The 26,539-nt window shown below is 35.8% G+C and overlaps 1 protein-coding gene across 11 annotated transcripts in view; it reads right to left on the bottom strand.

Annotated features, from left to right (window-relative positions):
* CNOT6L (CCR4-NOT transcription complex subunit 6 like) overlaps positions 1 to 26,539 on the bottom strand; it is a 90,929-nt gene that overhangs the window by 32,403 nt on the left and 31,987 nt on the right. For 5 of the 11 annotated variants that reach the window (XM_036412884.2, XM_036412873.2, XM_036412862.2 and 2 more), the window contains exons 2-6: positions 24,031 to 24,152; positions 18,849 to 19,035; positions 17,555 to 17,640; positions 11,356 to 11,445; positions 2,357 to 2,425 (exon numbers count right to left, since the gene is read on the bottom strand). In XM_036412884.2, the coding sequence (XP_036268777.1) occupies positions 2,357 to 2,425; positions 11,356 to 11,445; positions 17,555 to 17,640; positions 18,849 to 19,035; positions 24,031 to 24,142 (544 nt within the window). In that variant the 5' untranslated portion in view covers positions 24,143 to 24,152. Of the gene's footprint in view, positions 1 to 2,356; positions 2,426 to 11,355; positions 11,446 to 17,554; positions 17,641 to 18,848; positions 19,036 to 24,030; positions 24,156 to 26,539 lie in introns of those variants that run through there. The other 6 variants (XM_045571473.1, XM_045571453.1, XM_045571459.1 and 3 more) reach the window with 6 other exon arrangements.

Below are 26,539 nucleotides of genomic sequence, written 5' to 3'. Positions count from 1 at the left end.
TTTTTAGCACTCAGATTCTACTCAGAGAAGCATACATCTCAAAAAAAAAATAAAAAAAATAAAACCCATACCAGTTTTCAATAAGGAAAGTCCAAAAAAAACATTACTCTGAGAGTTCAACAACTAGAAAACTTCTTTCTGTTGTCCTTTTTCTAATGGAAATTTAGGTATGCAATATTAGAAAATGTTTTCTTGAAAATTATATTCACTCATACTCGAAAAAGGATTGCTTTGTATAATAGAAAATGGTGTTTTTAATACCAGAAAGGAACAAATTAATTGCACATTAGGGGAGGCTAAACATAAAGTAAATCTGCCTACCTTAAGGTTTGTAGAAAACCTTAGGTACTCTTTTTTTCAAACCATCAATGTATAGAAATGTTATTCATAATAACACTGACACAATGCCTCTTGGGACAGGCTGATACTGTGACTCTAGACTGTGCTGGTTTCAACATTTTTACTTCATGAAGACAGAAATGAACTGTAAATGATAACTAGAGGCCTGGTGCATGAAATTCGTGCATGGGGGAGGGGATCCCCTCAGCCCAGCCTGCACCCTCTCCAATCTGGGACCCCTTGAGGGATGTCCGACTGCCCATTTAGACCCGATCCCAGTCGGACATCCCTCTCACAATCTAGGACTGCTGGCTCCCAATGCTCACCTGCATGCCTTCCTGATTGCCCCTAACCACTTCTGCCTACCAGCCTGATCACCCCCTAACCAGTCCCATGCCAGCTTGATTGATGTCTAAATGCTCCCCTGCCAGTTTGTTTGCCCCCAACTTCCCTCCTCTGCCAGCCTGGCCGCCCTTAACTGCCCTTCCCTACAAGCTTGATTGCTTCCAACTGCCCACCCTTGCAGACCTGGTCCCTCTCAACTGCCCTCCCTTGCTGGCCATCTTGTGGTGGCTTCTTGTATCCACATGGGGGCAGGATCTTTGACCACATGGGTGCAGCCATCTTGTGTGTTGGAGTGATGGTCAATCTGCATATTACTCTTTTATTAGATAGGATAGAGGCCTGGTGCATGGGTGGGAACCAGCTGGTTTGCCCTAAAGGGTGTCCCGGATCAGGGTGGGGGTTCTCTTGGGGTGTGGGGTGGCCTTGGCGAGGGGCCTGTGGTGGTTTGCAGGCTGGCCACGCCCCCTGGCAACCCAAGCCCAGGTTCTGGTTTCAGGAATTACCTTCTACAATTGAAACTTTGTAGCCTGGAGTGGAGCCAAACCCCCTGCTCACTAGGCTGCCCCTATTTCTGTTTGGTTTTATGTATCTTCTATAATTGTATCCTTGAGTGGAGGTCTAGACCAGCCAGGGCAGGTGGAAAGCTTGGCTTCCTCTATTGCCTCTCAACTGCCCTCTGTGGCTGCAGCCATCTTGGTTGGGGTTAATTTGCATACTTGCTCTGATTGGCTGGTGGGTGTGGCTTGAGTGGAGTGATGGTTAATTTGCATATTACTCTTTTATAAGGTATGCTATTTCTCAGAGTTATTAAAATGCAAGATGTTATACTGCCCACATTTCCCAATACCAAAGCAAATGACTTTTTCTAAATCCTCTTATTTAATAACATAAAAAAAAAAACCCTCACAAACAGAAGGGCTTAAAAAGTACACAATAAACTATGATTTGCCTATTAAAAATTATTTAAGCATGAGTATTCAGTGCTTGTTTTAATTTTCAAGTTAAAACAGTAAAATTTTTATTTAATTTTATAATCACTATTCTTGTGATTAAAAAGAAGGCATTAAGAGAAATACCAATCCACAACTTATTTTAAGTAGAATTGTCATTCATAAAATGTCTAATAAGAAGTAAAGAGCCCTATAAAAATGTCAAATCAATATTTGTCTCCACAAAGAGACAAAGGTTTATATTTTTTACACTAATGCAGTACAAAAAGTGCTAAAACATATCCTTAAAATGCTCAAATGCTCACACTATACCATTTCTACATCACAGGCCTCATATAATATTTTGTTTCTTATGTAGCAAAAATAAACTCAAACTAAATTATTCTTTTACAACTGTTATCAACCTACATGTTCAAGAAAGATTAAGTACCTAAATAGGTAAATTTTTCAGAAGAAATTCATTATTACTCATTTTCCTTACATCTCCCAATATGCTGTGAAGATGCCAATTGAAGGCTGTGGTACAAGGAATCACTTTAAAACTAAAAGTTACATGAAAGAAAGCTTCTTATACATAAGCTTTGGTGTGAATTTTTAAGTCTATCCATCAGTATTTTTATATTCACCTATTATAAAATGAAGGCCTGTTCATTTTATCAGACTGCCCAAATGGCATTTCAAGTATTTCTGGAAAAAGTCAAGGAAGAATAAAAACTATTTACCTGATGGCAGAATTTGGTCTCGTTCTTTTAATGTAATCCATGGCCTCGGAGGAAGCTGCTCTGGATGAACTGAAAAGAAAAAAAAATTAATAGTTATTAAAAATTAATAAGTTAATTTCATATGTTCCTAAAATCAGTATCATTTACGTTATAATGTCAAGTCAACTTTTCTTCTCTTCAGCTATAATGAACCAAAAGCCCAATTAAAAATATACTATTTATATATAAAAATTTAGAAACCAAAGGAAGTTTAAAATGAGCTATGCAGAAAACACATAACTAATATATAAAAAATAATACTAGAAACTCACTGGCACTTCCACTTACATAGTATTTATGAAAAGTATCTATTTAAAACTTTAACCAGGTTCTTATGTCTTAATTACACATTGACTCAGCCTTGTTCTCTGCAGGGAAATCAAAGCTATTTAGAGTTCCAACATATTAATGAACTAAAATACTCAAATCTCTTTAAAATAGGAAAAACATACATATATGAATGGATAATAAAAATTAATACATTTTCTAATGGGGTTTTCATTTGCTAATTTAAATCTTTCATAATGTCTATGCAAAGCAAGAGATTAGAAGTAGGTTGTACAGAAAAAAGAAAGGCAGTGGTTAAATATTAATTGCTCAGATATAGTTATCAATACCATGGAACTAAATACTACCCAACAATCAGATGAAAGAAAACTCATTAAGTTGAATTTTTTCCTTTTTAAAAAAAAAAAAATTCTTATTGATTTCAGAGAGTAAGGGAGAGGGAGAGACAGAAACATAATGATGAGAGAGAATCATTGACCAGCTGCCTTTTGCATGCCCCTCACAGGGATAGAGCTCGCAACCTAGGCATGTGTCCTGATGGTGAATTGAACCATAATCACTTGGTTCATAGGTTATGATGCTCAACCAGTGAGCCACACCAGCTGGGCACTAAGTTAAGATTTAACTACCCCCCTTTCTTCTTTTTAAAAACATTTTTAATTACATAACAATTTGATGCAAATTATTTGTGCAGGGTATTTAGTGGCTGAGAAATGTATTCTTTTAAAACAAATATTTATCATCTTCATCCAGCCACAAAAATTTTCATGCAAATACCAAAGATCTTAAAAAATGTCAGTTTACTAACCAATTCTTGTGTCAAAAGTTTATCTAAAAGATGCCTGTCTTAGCATCTATACTTTTCAAAAAAATTAAATGAACATTACTTTGTATATTCCATATAGTGCCAGGAAAGGGATTAATGTTATGACCAGAAGCCCAGTGTAAGAAATTTGTGCACTGGTAGGGTCCCTAGTGGGGCCTCCCTCCCTTCCCCTGGCCTCCGGCCAGGGCCTCCCTTACTTCCCCCAAACAGCCCCACCCCTTGGTTGAACTCCTGGAAGAACTGGTAGAGGGGACAATTTGCATACTATGCTTTTATTATATAGGACAAGCAAACCATTTGGCTAGTTCAACATACTGCAATGTGAAAAATAATCATGCCTGCTAGGAGTGCCATGTCAAAATCATGGCAACTATCTCAAAAATGAAAGCCCAATATACAAATACACTGAAGGTACACATGACACTTTCTAGCTACTGGGATCCTTAGCAAGTGGTTAAAAATGTATAAATCAAGAAAATTCTCAAAATGAAACAAGTAATGTAATGTCAACATTTTGGTGCTTCCCAAATCTTAAAATAATATACTTAACTACTACATCACTGTAAGTAAAATGCATAGTATTCACTAAAAATATTTGAAGATATAAAAACACAGGAAAAGACTGTATCTCCAGTAATTAGAAAGCAGAAAAAGATAATATAGCATATTTTTATCCAGGTTAAAAAACAACAACTTAATTTTACTGATATCCATGGGTGATGATATATGGTAAAACATATAATTACATGTATAACTGATAGGAATAAAAACTGGCATAGCTATCTGGGAGGATTAAGTGAATCATGTTTTAAAATTTAAAACATCCATGTCCCTGAGACAAAAAAAATTCTATTTCCTGGGATCAGTCCTATCTGCTTAAAGCAGTATTCAAGTAGATATTCATTACACCATTGTTTAAAATATCTCAAACAATGGTAAGTGGCTAATACCCATAAAACTCAAAGCTGCTTGAGTTCATTTAAAGGAAAAAAATGATTAGATACATGTATACTAAAGTGAAAAGATATATAAAAATACTGGTGAGCCTGGCTGGTGTAACTCAATGCTATGAATGAGGAGGTCACAGATTCTCAGCCAGGGCACATGCCCAGGTTGTAGGCTTGGTCCCCTGAAGGGGGAATGCAAGAATCAGCTGACCAATGGTTCTCTCTCTCTCTTTCTCTCTCTCTCTTTCTCTCTCTCTCTCTCTCTTTCTCTCTCTCTCTCCCCCCCCCTCCTCTCTGAAAATCAATAAAGATATATATATATTTTTTAAAATACTGTTGAGTACAAAAAAAAGAAAATCTAATAAGACATTTAATTTATTATAAAAAGTTTTTAGAGCATACTTAAAAAGTAATACTATAAAATTTCTACTGGTATTATTTTTAGATGTTAATGTCTACAAGAATACACACTCAACTTAGAAGTATGTTTATTTACATAAGTAGTAGGAAATATTTTTTCTGCCAAGGGCCATCTGGACATTTATAACATCATTCATGGGCCAAACAAAATTATCAACTTAAAAATTAGCCTGCTATATTTAATCAAACATTTAATTCATCCCTAATACTTTGGGAGGGCCAGACCAAATGATTCCTCGGGCCTTATATGGCCCGCAGCTGGACATTCTCCACCCCTAATTTACATGGATAAAACTAGAATTAAAGATACTAGTAAAAGAAAATTCTAGTCTTAACAGGAATTTTAACATTTTTTACAATGAGAATATATTTAAGAGTGACATATATTTTAAAAATTTATTTGTTTCATTTTGTATTATGAAGTCTTTGGTCTTGTTTGTTAATTCCACTTTTTAGTATGGAAAATTCTAACATATACAAAGGTATAGAGAGCATCATATACTGAATCTCTAATATCCATTATCCAGATTCAATAATTACAAACTCTTAAATAATCTTGATTTATCTATTCTTCAATCTATTCCCTACACATAGATTATTTAAAGCTGATCCCAAACATTTCATGTCTTCAATAAATGTTTTAGTATGTATCTCTAAAAGTTACTGATGACACTATCACATCTAAAAACAAATTAACAGTGCTTTCTAAATATCAAATCTCTAGACAGTATTCAAACTTTCTTCACTCTCACTTTTGTATATCTATGTACTGATTGCCATTTTCTTAACTGTTTATCATCTATTTTTATAGTTCCTCTCTATTCCTTTCTTCTTCGGCAATGTGGATGAAATAATGTTGCTGATGACAACAACTCTAACAGAGCCCCAGTGAGCAAATTCAGCAGCACTGGGCATGGCTTGTCCACACTAGGGGTGTCGCCTGAGTCTGGAAGGGCTGACAGATCCTGCATGCTAAAATTAAATGGGGGTGGGGTTAGGGGTGGGGGAGGAGTATGGGAGAGAGCTGGAAGAGGTTAAAGAGGAGAAAGGGAGGACTTATGTAATACCTTCAACAATAAAGATTAAAAGAAAAAGAAAAAGAAATAATAGATAAAAATAAATAAAACTAAACTGGGCAACTATCTGATAAAATTGAGATTTATTTAAAAAACCAAGAGTCTCCTAACATTATATTCCAAATATCCAGGATACAACTGAAAAATCACTGCTCATACCAAACACCAGGAAAAACATACATTAAAAAAAAAGACTCTAACAAATGCCAACAGAGATCATTCAGATTTGAAATTATCTGACAGATTTTATAGCAGCCATCATAAATCTGTTTCAGAAAATAATGATAAATTCTCTTGAAATAAATGGGGGGGGGGGAGCAGAAAACTACAGCAAAGAAGCATAAATAATATTTTGACTTTTTTTTTTTTTTTTGAAAGACCAAATTGGGTTCTCAGAAGCTATCTGATGACAGGGGCAGAGATCAGGGCGATGCACTAAGAATAAGAATTTGGGATGTCTCTGAGAAGCTCAGAGTGAAGCCTGCAACAGATTCTTTCCTAAGCCTTCCAGAGGGAACCAATCCTCTTGACACCTTGATCTTGGACATCAGGTCCACGGAACCAGGAGAATTTTAAGTGTTATTTATAAAAGAAACAATGCTTTGGTCTGAAACTTGGACATCTGGGGCATCGGCCTCACTCACTAAAACCTGAGTTTTTGTACAATCATGTCTTGGTGGCCAGAGCAGCCACCTGGATGGGCAGAGGTGTTTTCACCATGGCCAAGATCAAACATCACATCAGTGCCCAGAAGGAGAAAGAACACACCCCAATGTTATGCCTCCAATTCATGACCCTTCCAAGGGTAAATACCCTAGTATGTCGTGCTTTACTTCTGTTCCCCTAAAAATTAAAGTGTCTTTCAAAATGAAATTAAATAAATAAATAGGACCAAACTGGAATTATTGAACTGAAAAATACAATAAACTAACAAAACTCACAGGAAAGGCACAATAATAAAGATTTAAAAAGATAAAATAATTGAATTTAAGAATCAACAGAATTTGTTCAATATGAATCAACAGAATTTGTTCAATATGAATAAAAGAACTGGGGCAAGGGGGAGGAGGGACCTGTGGGACTATAACAAAAGCTCTAAGATTCATATCATCGTAGTGCAGAAAAAGGAAAGGACATACATTTCAGCAGTATTCTTAAGAAATAATGACTAAAAATTCCCAAATTTAGTAAATGACATATACCCCAATAGCTACAAATTCAAGGTAAACAAACTTTAAGTGGAATAAACCCGAACAAATCCACACCAAGACACATTATAATTAAAATGATGAAAACTAAAGACAAAGACTCTCAAAAACATCAAAGAGAAAGAACACATTACTTATAAAGAAACAAGGAGTTTCTTTTCTGAAAATCGGGTGGCCAGAGAAACTGGCAGAATATTTTTCAAGTGCTGAAAGAAAAGAAGCATCAACTGTGAATTCTATATTAAATGAAACTATCCTTAAGAAATCAAGAGGAAATAAAAGATTTTATCAAAGGAAAACTAAAAGGCTTTGTTGCTAGCACTCCTGTCCTTGAAGAATGACTAAAAGAAGCTTTCTAAACAGAAAGAAAATAATAACAAAAGAATTGGACCACCAAAAAGAAAAAAAGAAAAAAACAAGGAAAGAGTAAAAAATTAGGGGTAAAAAAGAATAGGTTATCTTTCTCCATACCAGCTTCTTAAACCATATTGATACTCGAAGCAAAATTTACAACGTCTGTGTGGCTCTCAGTATAAGCAGAGAAAACACTAGAGAACCATTATATTTAAAAGTGGGGAGACGGCAGAAGCCGGTTTGGCTCAGTGGTAGAGCATCGGTCTGCGTACTGAAAGGTCCCAGGTTCGATTCCGGTCAAGGGCATGTACATTGGTTGCGGGCATATCCCCGGTAGGGGGTGTGCAACAGGCAGCTGGTCGATGTTTCTCTCTCATCGACGTTTCTATCTCTCTCTATCTCTCTCCCTTCCTCTCTGTAAAAAAAAATCAATAAAATATATTTTAAAAAATAAATAAATAAATAAAAGTGGGGAGGCGAAAGAAACATAAATGGAAGTAAGGAATCATCAACTCATTTAAGTGCTAAAACACTATCTGTAGATTTCAACAAAGAAGCCATCCTATCTAATAGACAGAGAATATGCTAATTGACTGTACTAAGTATGGATATTGTGTTATCTAGAGTGATCACTTAGAAAACTATCAAGGGAATATACTCAAAATAGCAAAAATAAAACAAGATGGAATTCTGAAATATGTTTAAGGAACCCAATGGAAAACAAAAGGATAAAGAAAACAACTAATAAAATGGTAGACTTAAGTTCTACATATTTATAGTTAACTAGAGGCCCACTTGCACGAAATTTGTCGTGGGTGTGTGTGTGTGTGTGTGTGTGTGTGTGTGTCTGTGTATCCCTCAGCCCAGCCTGAGTTTATAATTCCTGCCAATAATGAATCCCAGGGTAGTGGGACATTGTTCTTTTCTTACACTGATTGGTTTCTGTTTACCAAACAATATGAAAGGAGCTGTAGTTACATTATCTCTTTTAATCTTTCTAGGAACCTAGGAGGTAGGAATTTTTATTGGCCTTATAGGCAAATTCTAAGATTCAAAGAATAAAGTAACTTACCCAAGAAAAGACAACTAATTAATGACAGAGCCATGAACCCAAGATTGTCTTGCTCTTAATCACAAAGATACATAGTTACCAATTTGAATTTAATGCAGATTATGTAGAACTAATACATTGTGTACATTTTTCATGAATGAGATATGACTGGTTTGATTCTCTACACATTTGTGAAAATTTTACTAGCAGAATTTTAATTAAGAACACCAGATTTATCTAATATAGTTGTATTCCAAATGGAATTTTTTTATAAGAAAGCTAATAAGTATTTGAGTTATTTTTTTTTTTTAACATGTTTTTATTGATTTCAGAAAGGAAGGAAGGAAGGAGGGAGAGACAGAAACATCCACAATGAGAGAGTATCATGAATTAGCTATCTCCTGAAAAGTCACCCACTGGGAATTGAGCCCACAACCCGGGCATGTGCCCTTAATCGAACACAGGACCCTTCAGTTCACAGGCCGATGCTTCATCCAAGAGCCAAATCGGCTAGTGCTTGACTTTTATTTATTTATTTATTTATTTTGCTTAAGACTCAAAATACGGGTAAAAGTATAGAAATGCTACTAAATTCAGATTTTTATTAAATAATGCTTTTCTAAAATAGAGAGTCTGAAATAGCTAGAGAAATCTAGATTTCAACAAAGAAGCCATCCTATCTAATAGACAGAGAATATGCTAATTGACTATTAGTTCATCACAAAGATGGCTGCACCCACAGCTGAGGCCTAGTTCTCATAAGGAGCCTTAACTAGCAATCAGCAGGGACCTGAGGCTACACCCTCTCCCGCCTCTGTGGGGCTTGACAGGGGACCTCAGGGCACACCCCCCACTCAGCAGGACTTGATTGGGGACCTCAGGCCGCACCCCTCACCCCAGTGCCAGGCCAGGGGACCTGAGGCCACGCCCCCTCGCCAGCAAGGCTTGAGGGAGCATCTCAAGGTGCACTTCCCATCCTGGTGCTGGACTAGGGGACCTCAGACTGCTCCCCCTGCCCCAACTCCAGGCCTGAGGACCTCAAGCCGTGCCCCCCACCCAGTGAGGCTTGATGGGGGACCTCAAAGTGCACCCCCAGTGCTGGGTTGGGGGAACTCAGGCCACGACCTTACCGAGCCGGGACTTGAGGGGGACCTGAGGCTGCGCCCCCTCCTGGTGTTGGGCCAGGGGACCTGAGGCTGTGTCCTCCTGCCTGATAGGGCTTGACAGGGGACCTCAGGCCATGTCCCCCACTTGGTGGGGCTTGACAGAGGACTTCAAGGCACACCTCCTGCCCCGTTCGTTCTGGGCTGAGAGATCTCATGCCATGGCCCCCATCCTGGTGCCTGGCCAGGGGACCTGAGGCTATGCTCCCTGCCTGGCAGGGCTTGACAAGGGTGGGACTGGCCAGGTCTGAATCTAGCTTAATGGGAGCGGGGAACCTGGCTGGATCTGGGTCTCATGCAATTTTGAGGTTCATGTGGGTAGGCGGGGACTTGACTCTGGGTCCCATGGTGTGCTCCGGACTCTGACAGGAGGGTTTTCATACATATTTTACTAACTTTCTTTCATCTTGCACACTTCCATTATAGAGAAAGGGCAAATAGCAATATTAAATTATTTTCTCTAATTAATCCCCTTTTAATGTGTACGAATTTCATGTACCAGGTCACTAGTTATCACAATATTTGGCTATACTTTTGGAAATTCTCTCCATGATAGAGGACACTTACATACAAAATTTTTTAAAATAGTAAGATTTACAATAAGGTAAAACTAGATTAATATCTAAATAACTAGAGGCCCAGTGCACAAAATTTGTGCACTTGGCGGGGAGGTCCCCTCAGCCTGTCCTGCACTCTCTCACAATCCAGGAGTCCTTGGGGGATGTCCAACTGACATATCCTTAGCACTGCTGCGAAGGTGGGAGAGGCTCCTGCCACCGCAGCTGGCCTCACCAGACATGAGCCTGGCTTCTGGCTGAGTGGTGCTCCACCTGTGGGAGCACAATGACTACAGGGGTAGCTCCTGTGTTGAGCATCTGCCCCCTGGTAGTCAGTGTGCATCATAGTGGCCTGTGGTTCCACTCTTTGGTCAATTTACATATTAGCCTTTTATTATTGATATATAGGATGCTTGACTATAATGACTAAAAGTTTTGATAGGAGAGAGATAAACTTATTAGAGAGGTATTTTTAGTAAAAATTTAAGAGTATTTGGCTGTATACTTATTATGTGTATGCTATTCTCTTCTTGCTTTAAAATTAAATATCTCTCATGTCTATGACCCAGCAGTAGGGGATCTATGTAGTTTGTGGGTATAATTTTATATGTTTTAGAGATAAGCTATTTGTTGGTCTATATATTACAGATACCTTCTCCCATGGTGTTATTTGCTTTTTCATTCTCTTAATTTATCTCTTGATGAACCAAAAAAATTATAACATCCTTAAGTTTGTTGATCTTTTCTATTAAGGTACTGCTTTTGTGTCCTTTTTAAAAAATTTTCCCTACCTCAGGCACATGAATGTATTTCCCCAAGTTATTTAATATTATCCAAAAACTACATTTCTTACTTGTAAGTAATGTTATAACTAATGTTATAAGTAAGAAATGTAGCTTCTTCTCCTTCTCCATAAATCAATAAAAACATATCCTCAAGTGAGAATTTTTTTTAAAATGGTCTGATCCTCTTAAGCAATATGTGACATATTGTGACCTATGTGACAATATGTGACGTATATAATCAACAGTAATATCTGTAGAGTTTACTGCTTTGTCATTAATAATTACCTGCAAGATTGTCAAGCATGAAGTTCAGTAGCTTTCGGGTTCCATCTGGGTCCTGGTACAAATTGAGAATATCCTGTGATAAAGGATTGCCTAAAGCAGAAGACAAAAATACAATCTGTAAGACGTATAACAGTAAGACCAGACAAGTGTATATAATAAAAAAAAATTGTTTTTATAGTGAATTTTACTATATTTAATCTAAACATAAATGTAAAGAAATGTGAATTTAAAGAAATACTTTAAGATATTCAAAAAGAAAATCTTCCAAGTTATTTCTTTCCATATTTCACTATTTATGCGGGCTCAATTTCCAGCATGCAGGAGGCAGCCAATCAGTGATTCTCTCTCATCACTGATGTTCCTCTCTCTCTCTCTCTCTCTCTCTCTCTCTCTCTCTCTCTCTCTCTCTCTCTCTCTCTCTCTCCTTCTCCCTTACTCTCTGAAATCAATTAAAAAAAACTACATTTTTAAAAGGGTAAAGAAACGTTTTGCCTCTTCTTGCAGGGGAAGGGAGAATGTAATGTCTCTTTAACAAGTCCTACCTACTATATCCCAATAATTTGTCAAAATCACATGTATACATAGACACATAGCATATAAATATTAATCTAAGTAAATTCTGAAGTAATATCACAACTCGACACTTGAAGTAATAACCGGCCTGCGGACTAGGTTCTAACTTTATCTTTGAAGACAATATTTTAACTGAGAAACAAAAAAGTCTGGTGTGAGGAAGAATGAGTGATATGAAAAAGAGGGAGGCCCTAGCTGGTTTGGCTGAGTGGATGCAGCATTGACCTGTGGACTGAAGGGTCTCGGGTTTGATTCTGGTCAAGGGCATGATCTCAGTTGCAGGCTCTCGGCCAGGGAGGCAACCAATGGATGTCTCTCTACATTGGTGTTTCTCCCTTCTATTGTCCCTAAAAATCAATGGAAACAAATATCCTCAGCTAAGGATTAAAAAAAAAAAGAGGGCCGGGACCGGTTTGGCTCAATGGATAGAGCGTAGGCTTGGGGACTGAAGGGCCCGGGGTTCGATTCCGGTCAAGGGTATGTACCTTGGTTGCGGGCATATCCCCAGTAGGGGATGTGCAAGAGCAGCTGATCGATGACTCTCTCTCATTGATGTTTCTAACTATCTCTCTCCCTTCCTCTCTGTACAAAAATCAATAAAATATATTTAAAAATAAAAAAATTAAAAAAGAGGGAGAATATTTATCTAATATTTATTAGAATAAATATCCTAGTTAGAATATTTATGTTACATATGAGAAAAAAAAGACATTTCATGTGAAAAAGAAAATTAATATGAAGATGAGTTAGTAAACTGTGAGAGGGAAGTAGGGAAGTAATTTTTATGATATTGATCAGGTATATGGACTACAGGTTTATCAAATACCAAAAACAAGCTATTACTAACAGTCTCTATATTCTCTTAAGAAATAAAGGAGGTATTTGTCAAGTAAGCATGCAAGAGCAGCCTTGTAAACAGATTTGAAAAACAAAAAACAAAGAAATTCCAGAAATGAAGGTCCTAACTATTAAACGAAATCTTCAATGCAGCACCCACCCACCAATTTGGCTAAAATTAAAAAATATTAACCACCAAAGTGTTAGAAAGAAATGTGGAGTACTTGTAACTCTCATAAGTTGCTGGTGGAAATGTAAAATTTATCCAAATTTTACATCCAAAAGCCTTAGTTTCCAAAACCCTTGATAGTAGGAAAAGAAACTGTTCTGGGATGACAAAAATGCTGTATCTTAAGCTAAGTAGTGTTTCGATGCGGGCTCAATTTCCAGCATGCAGGAGGCAGCCAATCAGTGATTCTCTCTCATCACTGATGTTTCTCTCTCTCTCTCTCTCTCTCTCTCTCTCTCTCTCTCTCTCTCTCTCTCTCTCTCTCTCTCTCTCTCCCCTTCTCCCTTACTCTCTGAAATCAATTTAAAAAAAATACATTTTTAAAAGGGTAAAGAAACGTTTTGCCTCTTCTTGCAGGGGAAGGGAGAATGTAATGTCTCTTTAACAAGTCCTACCCACAAGGAAAATAATTTACCAGAATATGATAAATTAGGATTTTACCAAAACTTAATCAACCTGAGGTAAGAGAAATACCCCATTCTCCAGGTCCCTGTAGCCTACTGTGGGTGCGGGTAAAACTAGCTCAGGCTCGCTAAAAAACAGACCTAATCATAAATCTACAGGACTCTGTCTCAAGTAACTGCAAGCCTTCGACCCTACTTAAAGATTCTCTGGGAAAACACAGGGACAACAGAGGATAAAAGCAAGGAAACTAGAGGAAAATTTTGATTCTAACATACAGCGACTATAATAAATAGTAAACACAGCCTAACTCCTAGCCAGAAAGAGAGTTGAGAGAGAGAAGAGGCAATATTTGGGGATAGAGGGGCTAAAACTTTCAAAACCTTGTTAAAATTTTTACAAGGAAAAAGAATCTATTGCCACAGCCCATTTTATTTTAAGGAGATAAGGAATTCTTAGCAGAAACCTAGAATTTTCACAATTATTGAAGTTCTTAATTTTTTATGACATCAATGCCTGAGGACAACTCTTTCAATCATATGTCAGAAAAAGTATTGCCCAACACATTAGGACCTGAATTCTACATTATTTAAAATAACTGTGTGAGAACTGCTCTTATACCTTTCCTTCCATTAAATTAATACATTTTAGACTTTTAAGTGACTAAAAAGAACACTTCCAATTTGCTACACTAACCATTTCTTTAGTTTTAAAATTGGCCTTTTTATCTTATTCCTCAAATACCCTGCCCTTTCATACACATTCCTTAAATCTCAAAATAGAATTTCTAAAAATTAGCATATTGGGCCAAGATAATCAAAATCATTATCAAAACTTCAGTATCTGTGTTTCAGAGGTAGACAAGGAAATAGAAAAAAAGGCACTCCTTTTGCCAGTTTCAAGACAAAATGGAATTTTAAAAAAGACAAAAAGGCATCCCAGAGGTAATTCATTCTCATTGTTTCATTTACATATATAACAGTGCTTTTTAAAATTTTCCATTGCATTATCTTCTCCTTTTTTAACACAAAGTACCACTATGTGGTTATTAAAACTGATTAAGAAATTATTTCAAGTTTTACTTTCCTAAGCATATTTCATTAGGGACATTTTATTCCTTTATTTGCTTTATGGAGCCAATTCTATTTCTACCCTCCTCAGCTTTTGAAAGAAGGCAGAAAGCACTTGTTTTCTTTCATTTCTACAATAAAAGGTGCTTGCTCTTCTGGATCAATAAGTGGCACTGCAAGAAAAAGAGGCTCTAATATAAAAGGGCTACATATAGGTATTTACCATAGAACAAACTAAAGTTTAATGAAAAGGAATATATAGTATATCCATGAACAAAGCTGAATTAAAGTTGGCGAAGCAGAGCTGTTGCATCATCCAAAAGACTACTGGTCTAAGAAGAGATTTTAATAACTATGAATCAGTAGTCAAAAGGGCCCTACGATCAAAGTCCAGACAAAGAGAATACAGTAGTCTTCATCTTATTATAGCTTCAGAGACATGATGGTCAACCCAGGTCCAAAAATATAAAACAAAATTCTAGAAATAAACAATTCATAAGTTTTAAATTAGATGCTGTTCTCTAAGTGGTGTAATGATATCTCATGCCATCCCATCCAGATCATGAATCATCCCTTTGTCCAGTGTAACCATGGTGGATACCCTACCTGCCTGTTAGCAGCATCTCAGTTATCAGATCAACTATAGAGGTATCACAGTGCTTGTGTTCAAGTATCACTTGTTTTACTTAAAAATGCCCCAATGCTTTTTGCAACTCAGTAGTACTCTTTGCAATTCAGATGTGCCCAAGAGAAGCCATAAAGCTCTTCCTTTAAGTCAGAAAGTGAGTATAACACAATAAAATATCTAAAAATTATGCAATAACTTTTACTGCAGCATTATTATAGTTGTTCTATTTTATTATTAATTGTTCATCTCTTACTGCATGAATTCATAAATGTCATCACGGTGCACGAAATTTATGCACATTTAAAGGAAATTAGAGCAAATATTTTAATATTGCTATTTGTCCTTTCTCTATAATAGAAGTGTCAGAGATGAAAGAAAATTAGTAAAGTGTATGTGAAAATCTCCCTCCTGTCAGAGTCTGGGGTGTGCAGCAGGACCCAGAGTCAAGTCCCCGCCCATGCACTTATGTTTCTGGTAGGACCTAGAACCAGTCAGCCCCACTCCCATTGGGCGAGACTCAGACCTGGCTGGCCCCACCCCCCTCAAACCCTGTTGGGCAGGGGCTTGGCCTCAGGTCTCCAGTCAAGCCTTGCCTGGTGGGGGGTGCAGCCTTAGGTCCCTGCTGTTCCAGTCACTACAGCCACAGCATGATGACTACTTGCATATTAGCCTTTTATTATTATGATAGGAAAAAATAGTGTGTATATATAGGGTTTGGTATTATCATTGGTTTCAGGCATCCCCACTGGGGGTTCTAAGAGCATACCTCCTGCAGACAAAGGCTACTGTAATTTAGAAGACTAACATTTTAACCAGTAAAAGGACTAAGAAGATAATAGATATTCAGAATGATACATTCAGTTGATACTTAATATAAATTTTCTGGGAACATGTCTATATATGAGATAGCATGGACTAGAGTTATGAAACAGTATATGTAATACGTGGTTTTGCAAGAATGTTAAATGCAGTACAAAGGGTAAGTCCACTGGGCTCAATAGTAAATTATTCATTTATCATTATCATTATACTAACTATAGTCAACATAAAAGTATGAATTTCATAATTCTAGAATCTAAAATTATAAAAGAATGACAACCATTCCATAATTATTTTTAGTAAGGAACAGACCTGCTTCTACTCCAACTCTACCTGTATGACTGTTTTAACCATATTTATAAAAATAAGTTTTAGCATATATAGTATTAGGTAAAATATCCCAATAGTTAAATTTCACATGCCTTGGATTAATTCTCAAAGAAAATACTTTCCCACTTCATATATAATTTTAAAAATCCAAAATATCCTACAGAGAAACTAAAAACTAAGACTTAACCATTCATATAATTATATAATTTATAAAGGGTTAACTGTATAAAGAAGCCTTTTCTGTCATTTCAACCAATAATGTCAACATTCTTTTCACTCTTGTTCAAGTTTCTCTTTTTAATGTTCCATTATATGACATAAACAAATGCAAACAAAACATGTTCATGAACACTCAATCTCTGAAGAAGGAAAACAAAATACATGAAAGCATATATTTTATATGGCTTTAATTAATGTTTACTCCTCAAGAGCACAGAATAAAATGTTTAACCAATACAGTACATCTATATTTAGTCCTCTGAATTTAAATTAACCCCTTTTCTTTTAAGAAAAAATTCTACAAATTTTAGTATTTATGTAAATTGAGTATGACTTTCTTTTCAAGCTAATCTTGAGATAAAATTATCAGTGGAGCATGTATTTTGAATTAATATATTTTATTTAGAATAATTATACTCACTAGGTATAGTTCATTTTTACTGTTACAATGTTTATCCTCTTACAATAATATTATATGTTAATACTATTTTATGTACTCTATGAATATCTGACATGGAATATTCCAGCTATTAAGTCATTGAAGAAAAAAAAACACAAAAGAAAAAAACTATTGTTAATTTGAAATGTCTCTTTTAAGAAAGTTTAGCGTTTTATAGAAAGTTAAAGATAAAAATAAAAAACATTCCCCCACAAAAGTTTGTTAAAAAGATGGCTGCATGTTGAAATCCTGAAACAATTCAATATCAAAGAACCACTTTTTTATTTAAAAAATAAGTATACCGTAGTTCCATTTTCAAAATTATACTAAAACCTAACCTAGTAATTTAAATGGTCTTTAAAATACATATTTTATTTATTTTTTACAGAGAGGAAAGAAGAAGGATAGAGAGCTAGAAAGATCAGTGAAAGAGAAACATTGACCAGCTGCCTCCTGCACACCTCCTACTGGGGATGTGCCCACAACCAATGTACATGCCCTTCACTGGAATCAAACCTGGGAACTTTCAGTCCACAAGCCAATGCTCTATCCACTGAGCCAAACCAGCTTCGGCTTAAATGGTCTTTAAAGGGCTCAGTATACTCAATACTGAGTGTTAACACTATATTAAAAAAAAAAAAAAAATCACTCACCTTTCAAACCTAGAGTTTGTAGCTGGAAGAGCCGACCAAGTTCATAAGGCAAAACCCGTAACATATTGTTATTTAAAAGCAATTCCCTGTTTAAAAAAAAAAAAAAAAAAGTTTTAGTTGAATTTATCAAGCTTTATTAATATCTACAATTACTTTCTTAACCTTCCCTCTAACATAACATGAGTGCTGTATATATTCAAGGCACATTTTATATGCTTACGTAAAACTGTTGTGTAATATATAAGTACTACAAAATATGTAATTGCCACAATTATTAACAGTGTTTCTATAATTTACTCATTATTAAAGGTGTAGGAATTATATATCATTTTCAAGCTAAATCTACTCTCTTTTCTCTTTCATCCAAATGCCAGTGACAGATATTCTTAGTGTTCAAAGACAAACAGATATCCTTGAACCTAGTCTAATTCACAGAAAAAATATAATTTTTACAAAGTTCAGGATTTAACTATAATCATATAGTAAGAGGATGGTGAGTAACAAGACTTTAAAACAGTATGTTTCATTTTAAACATATGATAAAAATCTCATAAATTACTACTCAGCATATAAACAATATAGAAAAGCAATCCTAGTTTGTATTGGGAACATTTATTCAAGGTCTTAAGATTTCTACAAATTTTTCTCCTATGGAGACGTTCTTAAAGAACCCTGAAGGACTAGAAATAAATCCATTTATCAGGTTTTAAGGTTTCCTTAAGGACTTGTAATATGTAAGTACTAGAGGCCCAGGGCACTAAATCCATATATGGATAGAGTTCCTATGTGGCTGCCAACTGGGGCTTTCCTTCGTTCTGTGCCACGCCCTGGTGGTCAGCACACATCATAGTGAACGACTGAACTCCTAGTTGGTCGAACTCCCAAGGGGACACTTTGCATATTCGCTTTTATATATACAGAAGTTTATATGAAACAGAGATATGTTCCTAAAAGGTTTACTAATAAGTACATTATATTTTCTCAATTATTTGATTAGTCTTATGAGCATACACTTGAGCCAAAAGTCAGATGTAGTATTGTATTTCCACCCTACCTAAAGTCTGTCAAAAGAACTTGGCAATATAAGCACATTTCTTGTCAGAAACCTTCCAATTGAAAGGAAGGAAAAGAAATGTTCATGGGAGGCCAATGCAAGCACTGTGTTCAATCTATATCATTTGACCTTGGAAACACACATGGAAATCCTACTATAAGATAAGTAACATCCCATAATTTTCTAATTTGGTAAATTTAGAATTTCATATTGTGAGTCATATCTATAATATTTCCTCACCTGAGAGACACCATGTTTCCTAGTTCTGCTGGTAAACTTCTGAGTTTATTGGATGACAGATCCAGGTAAACCAGATTATGAAGCTTGGCAATATCAGGTGGAATGCGACTAAGAAAATTGTCATTTAGGTGCAGCGCTGTCAAGTGTGTCAATGACCAAAGTGATGTACTTAAGCTCCGCACTCTACCTAAAAGGTAAAATATTAAAGCATTAAACTCTAGGCTTAAGACAAAGACTGAACTACAAGAACTAAAAAGTGGTAGAAGAGCCTGCAAATATATACAAATATTGTATCTTTGACATTTAAATTTTACATTTAACGCTAGCTGACTGCTTCCAAACACACCTGGCCCTTCTTTAATGTCAGACCACTTTCCCTTGACAATCATTCTTTCTCATGGATCTTCTATGTATTAAATGAGATGAGGAATAATGGGGAGACCCTTAGAATCAGGTTGATTACACGTTCTCAAGGAAAAAGCCTTGGTTGATTGAATTGAGCAATAGATAATGACTTTTTTTTTTTTTTTTTTTTTTTTTTTTAGTCATAGTCCTGAACAAAATATATCTCATATGCTCCATAAAAATTAACAGTGTATGGTTTATCCATATCTAGGGCCCAAATTGGTCTACAAACTTAAATAGACAAGAGTAATGACTGTGATATAGAATAGACCAACCTTAGATTAGCCACCAGGAAATCATTTAACCCTCAAAAGACACAATTATACATTAACTCTGGCTTAATATTTTCCATTAAGTAAACATACTGAAGGAAATAGTCAGACATTAAGTTTTACAAATAGTCAGCATCTTATAGTTATGGTGGAACATGTACTAGAAAGACATGGTTCAGATTCCTGATTTTTTGCTATTTATTAGCTACATAAGCCTGGAAAAATCACCTCGCCTCAGCTTCTATAAAATGTAATATCTTAATTTATTATATATGAAGATTATTTTATAAACTTTACAAAAGTAAAATATTATTTAATTATATAATGCTTTTCAAACAATTGATTTTTATTTAAAAAGCAGTGGGAGGTAAAGAGGGACAAAAATCTCAAAAGGGAAATATTACTTTTTATGTACCTAATGAGCAGTAAATTTAAACTTAGATCTTCTGTCAAGGTTTTTTTTCACGCTATCTATAATCAGGCTTAAAATGCAAACTAGGATTTTGCATTTTAATAGAGAAACAAAGTTCCCAAGAAGAATGTATTTCAGTTTTACCCAGGATTTAACAGAATGGTTCTCAACCAGGGGAAATTTTGCTCCTAAAGTGACTTCAGCAATCTGGAGACATTTTGGGTATTCAAAACTAGGAAAGTGCTGCCTCAGCTGATTTGGCTCACTGGATAAAGCGTCAGCCTGTGGACTGAAGGGTCCCAAGTTCGATACTGGTCAAGGGCATATGCCCAGGCCATGGGCTCGATCCCCAGTAGCGGGCGTGCAGGAGGCAGCCAATCAATGATTCTCTCTCATCATTGATGTTTCTATCATTCTCTCCTCTCCTTTCCTCTCTGAAATCAATAAAAATATATTTTTTAAAAAACTAGACAAGTGCTACTAACAACTTGTGGGTAGGAGCCAGAAAAGCTGCTAAACATCCTGTGGTGCACAACAGCCCCCAACCACAAAGAATTGTCTGGATCTACAATGCCAATTTGAGAAACTCTAGGTTAACCTAATAGGATTTTCTCATATTAATTCTTCTGATTATCCATCACTTATTCACCCAGTTCCCTTTTTAGCTAACTGCAACAGTGATTCTTGCCGTTGACACTATAATGTTGGTTTAACTCTTCCAAATGAAAGCCTATATAATCTGTATTGCATATCAACTCATAAAAGAAAAACAGTACTCATATTCTATTTTTAATAAAATTTTAACTGTAATAATAATTTTAGATATACAGAAAAGGTTCCAAGATAATACAGAGTTCTTATATATCCCTCATCCAATTTCCCCTAATATTAGTATCTTATATTAACATGGTACATTTATCAAAACTAGGAATTAACACTGGTACATTACTATTAATAAGCTAATTTGGATCTAACCCATTTTTTACACTCTGTGTTCCAAGATTTAATTCAAGATACCATTTTGCATTTAGTCATTCTGTCTCCTTAGTCTCTTCTTATGCATGGCAGTTGCTCAGTCTTTCCTTGTTTTTCTGACCTTGACAATTTTGGGGACCAGTTAGGCATTTTGAAGAATATACTTTAATTAAGTTTATCTTTGTTTCTTATTATTAGACTGGGTTAAGCTTTTGAATAAGATTTTGGAAATTTTATTCAATTTTACTAAATCCTAAATATGTAAGGTTATATAACACAGTTATCACATGTGTTAGACTAAACAGACCATCTAGATTTTCTACTCTGCCAACACTGAGATGATAGGAGAATGGCAAAGATTTCAATTTGCAAAAATAATTACTCTGTAAAGAAAAAAGTAAAGTTAAAAAGTTAAAAATAAAAATAAAAATACTCTGCAATAGCTAAAACAAAATCTATCATATTAAAAAACCTGATTTTACTTAGAAACTGAACTCCCAGTAGGAGAAACCAAGATGGCAACATAGGTAAACACCTAAACTGCTGCCTCACACAACAATTTCAAAACTACAACTAAAAGACAAAACTAACATCATCCAGAATCACAAGAAAGCTGGTTGAATGGAAATTTTACAACTAGAAAGAAAGAGGAAAGTACACGGAGAATCAGAGGAGCTACAAAAGGCTGAGGTACGGTGACACACACGTGCGGGCAGCTGAGTGGCTTAATCTAGCGGGAAGGAGACAAAAGCTCCCAACTGCACTGAACCCCAGTTCTTATGGACCCAGGCTTACATGAGGGAGAATCTGGATTGTCAGGCAGAAACTCAGGGGAGCTTCGAAAGGAAAAGGTCTGGAGGAGTGTGCGTGAGTGAGTGAAGAGAGGACTGACTGCTGAGTGTGCCGCTGGTTTTCTCTAGTGGGTGGGAAATGGAGTGCGCTGAACTCCAGTTCCAGGCGAGAATCTGGGAATCCAGATTCATTGGGGGAGAAACTGGACTGTCTGACAGTGGGCAAAACTCGAGGGCGGCTTACTCTTAGAGGTGCTTGTAGCGATTACTGAGGGACACTGAGACACAGAGGCCTCATAGAGCAGTGCTGACGGGAAGCCAAGACTGTCTTCTCAGCTTTGAGACTCGGCCCGAGGCAAGCTGAACACAGAGGCTTTTGCAATTTTTTTTTTTTTTTTTTTTTTTTTTTTTTTTTTTTTTTTTTTTTTTTAAATATATTTTATTGATTTTGTACAGAGAGGAAGGGAGAGAGATAGAGAGTTAGAAACATCGATGAGAGAGAGTCATCGATCAGCTGCCTCTTGCACACCCCCTACTGGGGATATGCCCGCAACCAAGGTACATGCCCTTGACCGGAATCGAACCCGGGACCCTTCAGTCCCCAAGCCGACGCTCTATCCATTGAGCCAAACCGGTCCCGGCGGCTTTTGCAATTTTGCAAGTCTTGTCTCATAAGGCATTCTCCAGCACAGAAGTTCTCCCATAGTAGACACAGCTGACCCTTACAGCCAACTGGACTGGAAGTCAACTCCCCCCAGTAATATTAACAATCTAGGCTTAACTACAACAAGATTGCACACACAGCCCACAAAGGGGCACACCAAGAATGTCCACCTCAGGTAACTAGGGAGGCTGAGCCACTGGGCCCTGCTAGGACACCTAGCACACAAAGCTACCCTACCAATTCAGGGAAGCAGCCAAAATGCAGAGACAAACATGTCACAAATGAAAGAAATGGAGGAAAACAAACGAATGGATATAGAGTTCAAAACTATAGTCATAAGGTTTTTCAAGAACTTCCTAGAAAAGGCCAGTAAATTTAACAAGACCCTCAAGGATATGAAAAAGGACCAATCAGAAATTAAGCATACACTAACTGAAATAAAAATTATTATAGAGAGACCTAAAAGGAGACTAAAGGAACACAAAAGCCAAGTCAGAGATTTGGAATACAAAGAAGCAAAAAACACTCGACCCAAAAAGCAAAATTCAAAAAGAATCCAAAAACTTGAAGATAGTGTAAGAAGCCTCTGGGACAACTTCAAGCGTACCAACATCAGAATTATTGGGGTGCCAGAAAAAAAGAGAGAGCAAGAGACTGAAAACATATTTGAAGAAATAGTGACAGAAAACCTCCCCCACCTGATGAAAGAAATAAGACTTAAAAGTTCAAGAAGTGCACAGAACCCCAAACAAAAGGAATTCAAAGAGGACTACACCAAGACACATCATAATTAAAATGCCAAGAGCAAAAGACAAAGAGAATATTAAAAGCAGCCAGAGAAAAACAGTTACCTACAAGGGAGCACCCATACAATTATTCAGCTGATTTCTCAACAGAAATTATGCAGGCCAGATGGGAGTGGCAAGAAATATTCAAAGTGATGAATAACAAGAACCTATAACCAAGATTACTCTACCCAACAAAGCTATCATTTAGACACCAAACCAGAATTATATGGAATGCTAAAAGGTATTCTTTAAGAAGAGGAAGAGGAAGAAAAAGGTAAAGATAAAAATTATGAACAACAAATATATATCTAACAACAAGTGAATCTAAAAATCAAGTGAATTAAAAATCTGAGAAACAGAATAAATTGGTGAATATAAAAGAATCAGGGACATATAAAGGGAATGGACTGAAAATTTTCAGGGGGAAAGGTGCAGGAAGAGACTGAACAAAAATCATACACCTATGGATGAGGACAGTGGGGGGAAGTAAAGGCAGAGGGTGGGGTGGGAACCGGATGGAGGGGAGCTATGGGAGGGGGAAGAGGAACAATGGTAATAATCTGAACAATAAAGATTTGTTAAATTAAAAATAAATAAAAATAAATAAATAAGTGTAAACAAAAACAAAAAAAGAAACAACTCCCAATGTCTTCAATTCCAGATGTCAATTCTGGCTCAAGATACTAATCTCAAAAGAAAGGATATGAACAAATATATTTAGTTATAGATAAATTAAACATTAGTATCTCAGTATATATTTTCTTGATTAGTTCATCTAATTAAAAATGTACAACAAAGAAATAAATATAACAATACTCAACTCTTATTCATTATTGCTATTATACCCTGAATTAAATGCTTCAGACTCCACTCACCCGAGATTTCTAATTCTGCCCAGTGAGATTTTTTCCCATTGGCTACCTCCTCTGCTGACATGATGGTATAAATTTTGCGAGGATCTGGAGGATCATATTTTTCCTTTGGCATCCCTATTAGTCTGTAAAAAAGAAAAAAAAAAGTCATTAGAGTCTCATAAGAAAAAAGAGAAAAATGGGTAAGTTTTCTTTTTTGTCTCCCTTTGCCAGGTTACTAAGTGATTTTATACCACAAATTCTCACTAAAAGAAAAATACCTCTGAAGTATGCTAGGCTCTTACAGGAACTAGCAAAAGGTGTGTCGGGGGAAATTCAAACAAAAAATGACACTGAACTACACAATGAACATTGTAATAGCTTCCCAAACATTCATTCCATCCATTCCCTTTCATTTAGCTTCCTTGCTTTGCATGACAGACTGATCCTACACCAATTTTCTGAATGGACTCTTGACTAGTCCCAGAGAACCATGATAATCCCATCTTCTTTGCATCAGTGATATTCAGATATCCCATATCTAAGATAATCAACACATGACATTCCCCTATACACATAGATTAGTTGAGACATATACAGCGATCACAGAGTTTAAAACTCTTATATGTTGAAAAATTATATGTTATATAATGGGAGAATAAATATGTTGCTGAAAGTATTATAGATGTCCCCTCTCTTCTGCTGATTATAAAGGAGAATATATCCTAAATTGCTACTGGCAGCCATCCAAAGGGACGTCAGTCATAGATGTTGGAGCAAGTGGTTCTCAACCTTTCTTTGGCCATGCCCCACCTAAGCATATCTAAAATCCATGCTCCCTGCGCTGTGACATATAATTCTTATTATTCAAAAAGTGAACTCCCATTTACAAAGAAGCCTAAAAAGCCATTAACTTGGTCTAAACAAGCTTCCAAAGAAGAGAAAAATCCATGAAAGAGAAAAATAAAAGAGCATGTCACAATTTATATACTGTATATGAGGCCCCTAGAACCATAACAAATGCACACACAAAAAAAATTCAGTTAATAACTCATTCTCAAATTGCCCTCCTTAAAAATCAAATTGCCCACATTAGGAACCACTGAGTTAAGAGTCTAGAAAATATAAAAAGAAAGCCAGATTCCTCACCAATCCATACCTGTAGCACTTCCAAACACTGGACTCTTTGGGTACACAAGCCAATACATTTCATTTGTTTGAACTAGTCTGAGTTGTGTTTCCTGTTATTTACAATCAAAAGCTTAATAATTAGAGTGATCATGTTTCTTGGTTTCCGTGGGCCAGTCTTGGTTTATATCTGTTTGTTCTTAGATAATTAATATCAGCCCTTTTCACTCTCAAAAGTATCCAATTTGAATGATGAGTTACATGACGACCCTAATTGAAACTACCATAGAGTCTTCATGTATTAATAAAATAATCACAGAACAATCAAAAGTAATGACCAACGAGGCATAAAATTACACTAGTATGCATGTATGAAACAGATGACAAATGGTCCTAAAAGTAATTGTTTCAGGGGTCCAACGAAAGAATTACTGCTTGGTAATTGGTAGGGTGGAAAAATCCAGTTCAAATCTAACAATAATAGTAAATAACAAAGTCCTAAACCTAATTAAACTCACACACGTTATTAGTAAACTGCCTCATAGTATTTACACTTGCTCATATTTTTAACATACACACACAAACATATACACACCAAAACCAAGTGTCTAAATCTGGGAGTGTTTTTAAGTAGAATTCAGAATTATATCTCAATGGAAGAGTTATTTTCAGGGGGTCTGAAATTTGTTTAACACACACACACAGAGAAAATTACAGGTATTCTATCATGTTTCAAGAAATCAAAGTTAGTTTATAAGAGTACAAAGTTTCCCATACCATAAATTGTTCTTTTATTTCTAAAGATAAAATAGTTGATTTTCCCCCTTACCTTAAGGCAAAGAGAAAGTTTTCCAGATTTGTTCATCTGTTAACAGTAATTAGCTTCCAAGTTTCCATGTTAAGCTTTTCTGTTTTAATTTTATCATACAACTTGGGTGATACTAAACTATATTTTATTTCCCATACCTTATTATATCTCCCATACCTTCAAATAGCACAAAGAAGATCATTTTTCACATGGGAAAAACAATTTCTAACAAATTTAGCCTATGTAAAATACTTCTGAAAAAAAAATTTTAGATAACGTTTTCAAAATTTCTAGTGTGCACCATAAAGCACATATATCTTTCTGTGGGTATTTCTGCATTATAAGAGTCTACAAAAACACAAGATCAAAGCTAAATCAAACAGATCCAAATCCAAAGATATGCTACCAAATCCATTACCTCCAATGAGGAGGGGTAAAAAACACACTACAAAATTTGCAAAAACATATGTTTTTGCAAACTTTAAATCTTTTTTTAAGATTTTAACTTTAAATTAAAGTTAAAGTAACTTTAAATCTTTTTTATAAAGCATAAAGCAGCATAGGATTAGAGGTCAACTTAATTTGGCTGCTTTTTTT

The sequence above is a fragment of the Pipistrellus kuhlii genome, unplaced genomic scaffold, assembly GCF_014108245.1.
Source record: "Pipistrellus kuhlii isolate mPipKuh1 unplaced genomic scaffold, mPipKuh1.p scaffold_m20_p_1, whole genome shotgun sequence".
Lineage (NCBI taxonomy): Eukaryota > Metazoa > Chordata > Mammalia > Chiroptera > Vespertilionidae > Pipistrellus > Pipistrellus kuhlii.
This window is presented reverse-complemented; position numbering and strand designations above follow the sequence as displayed.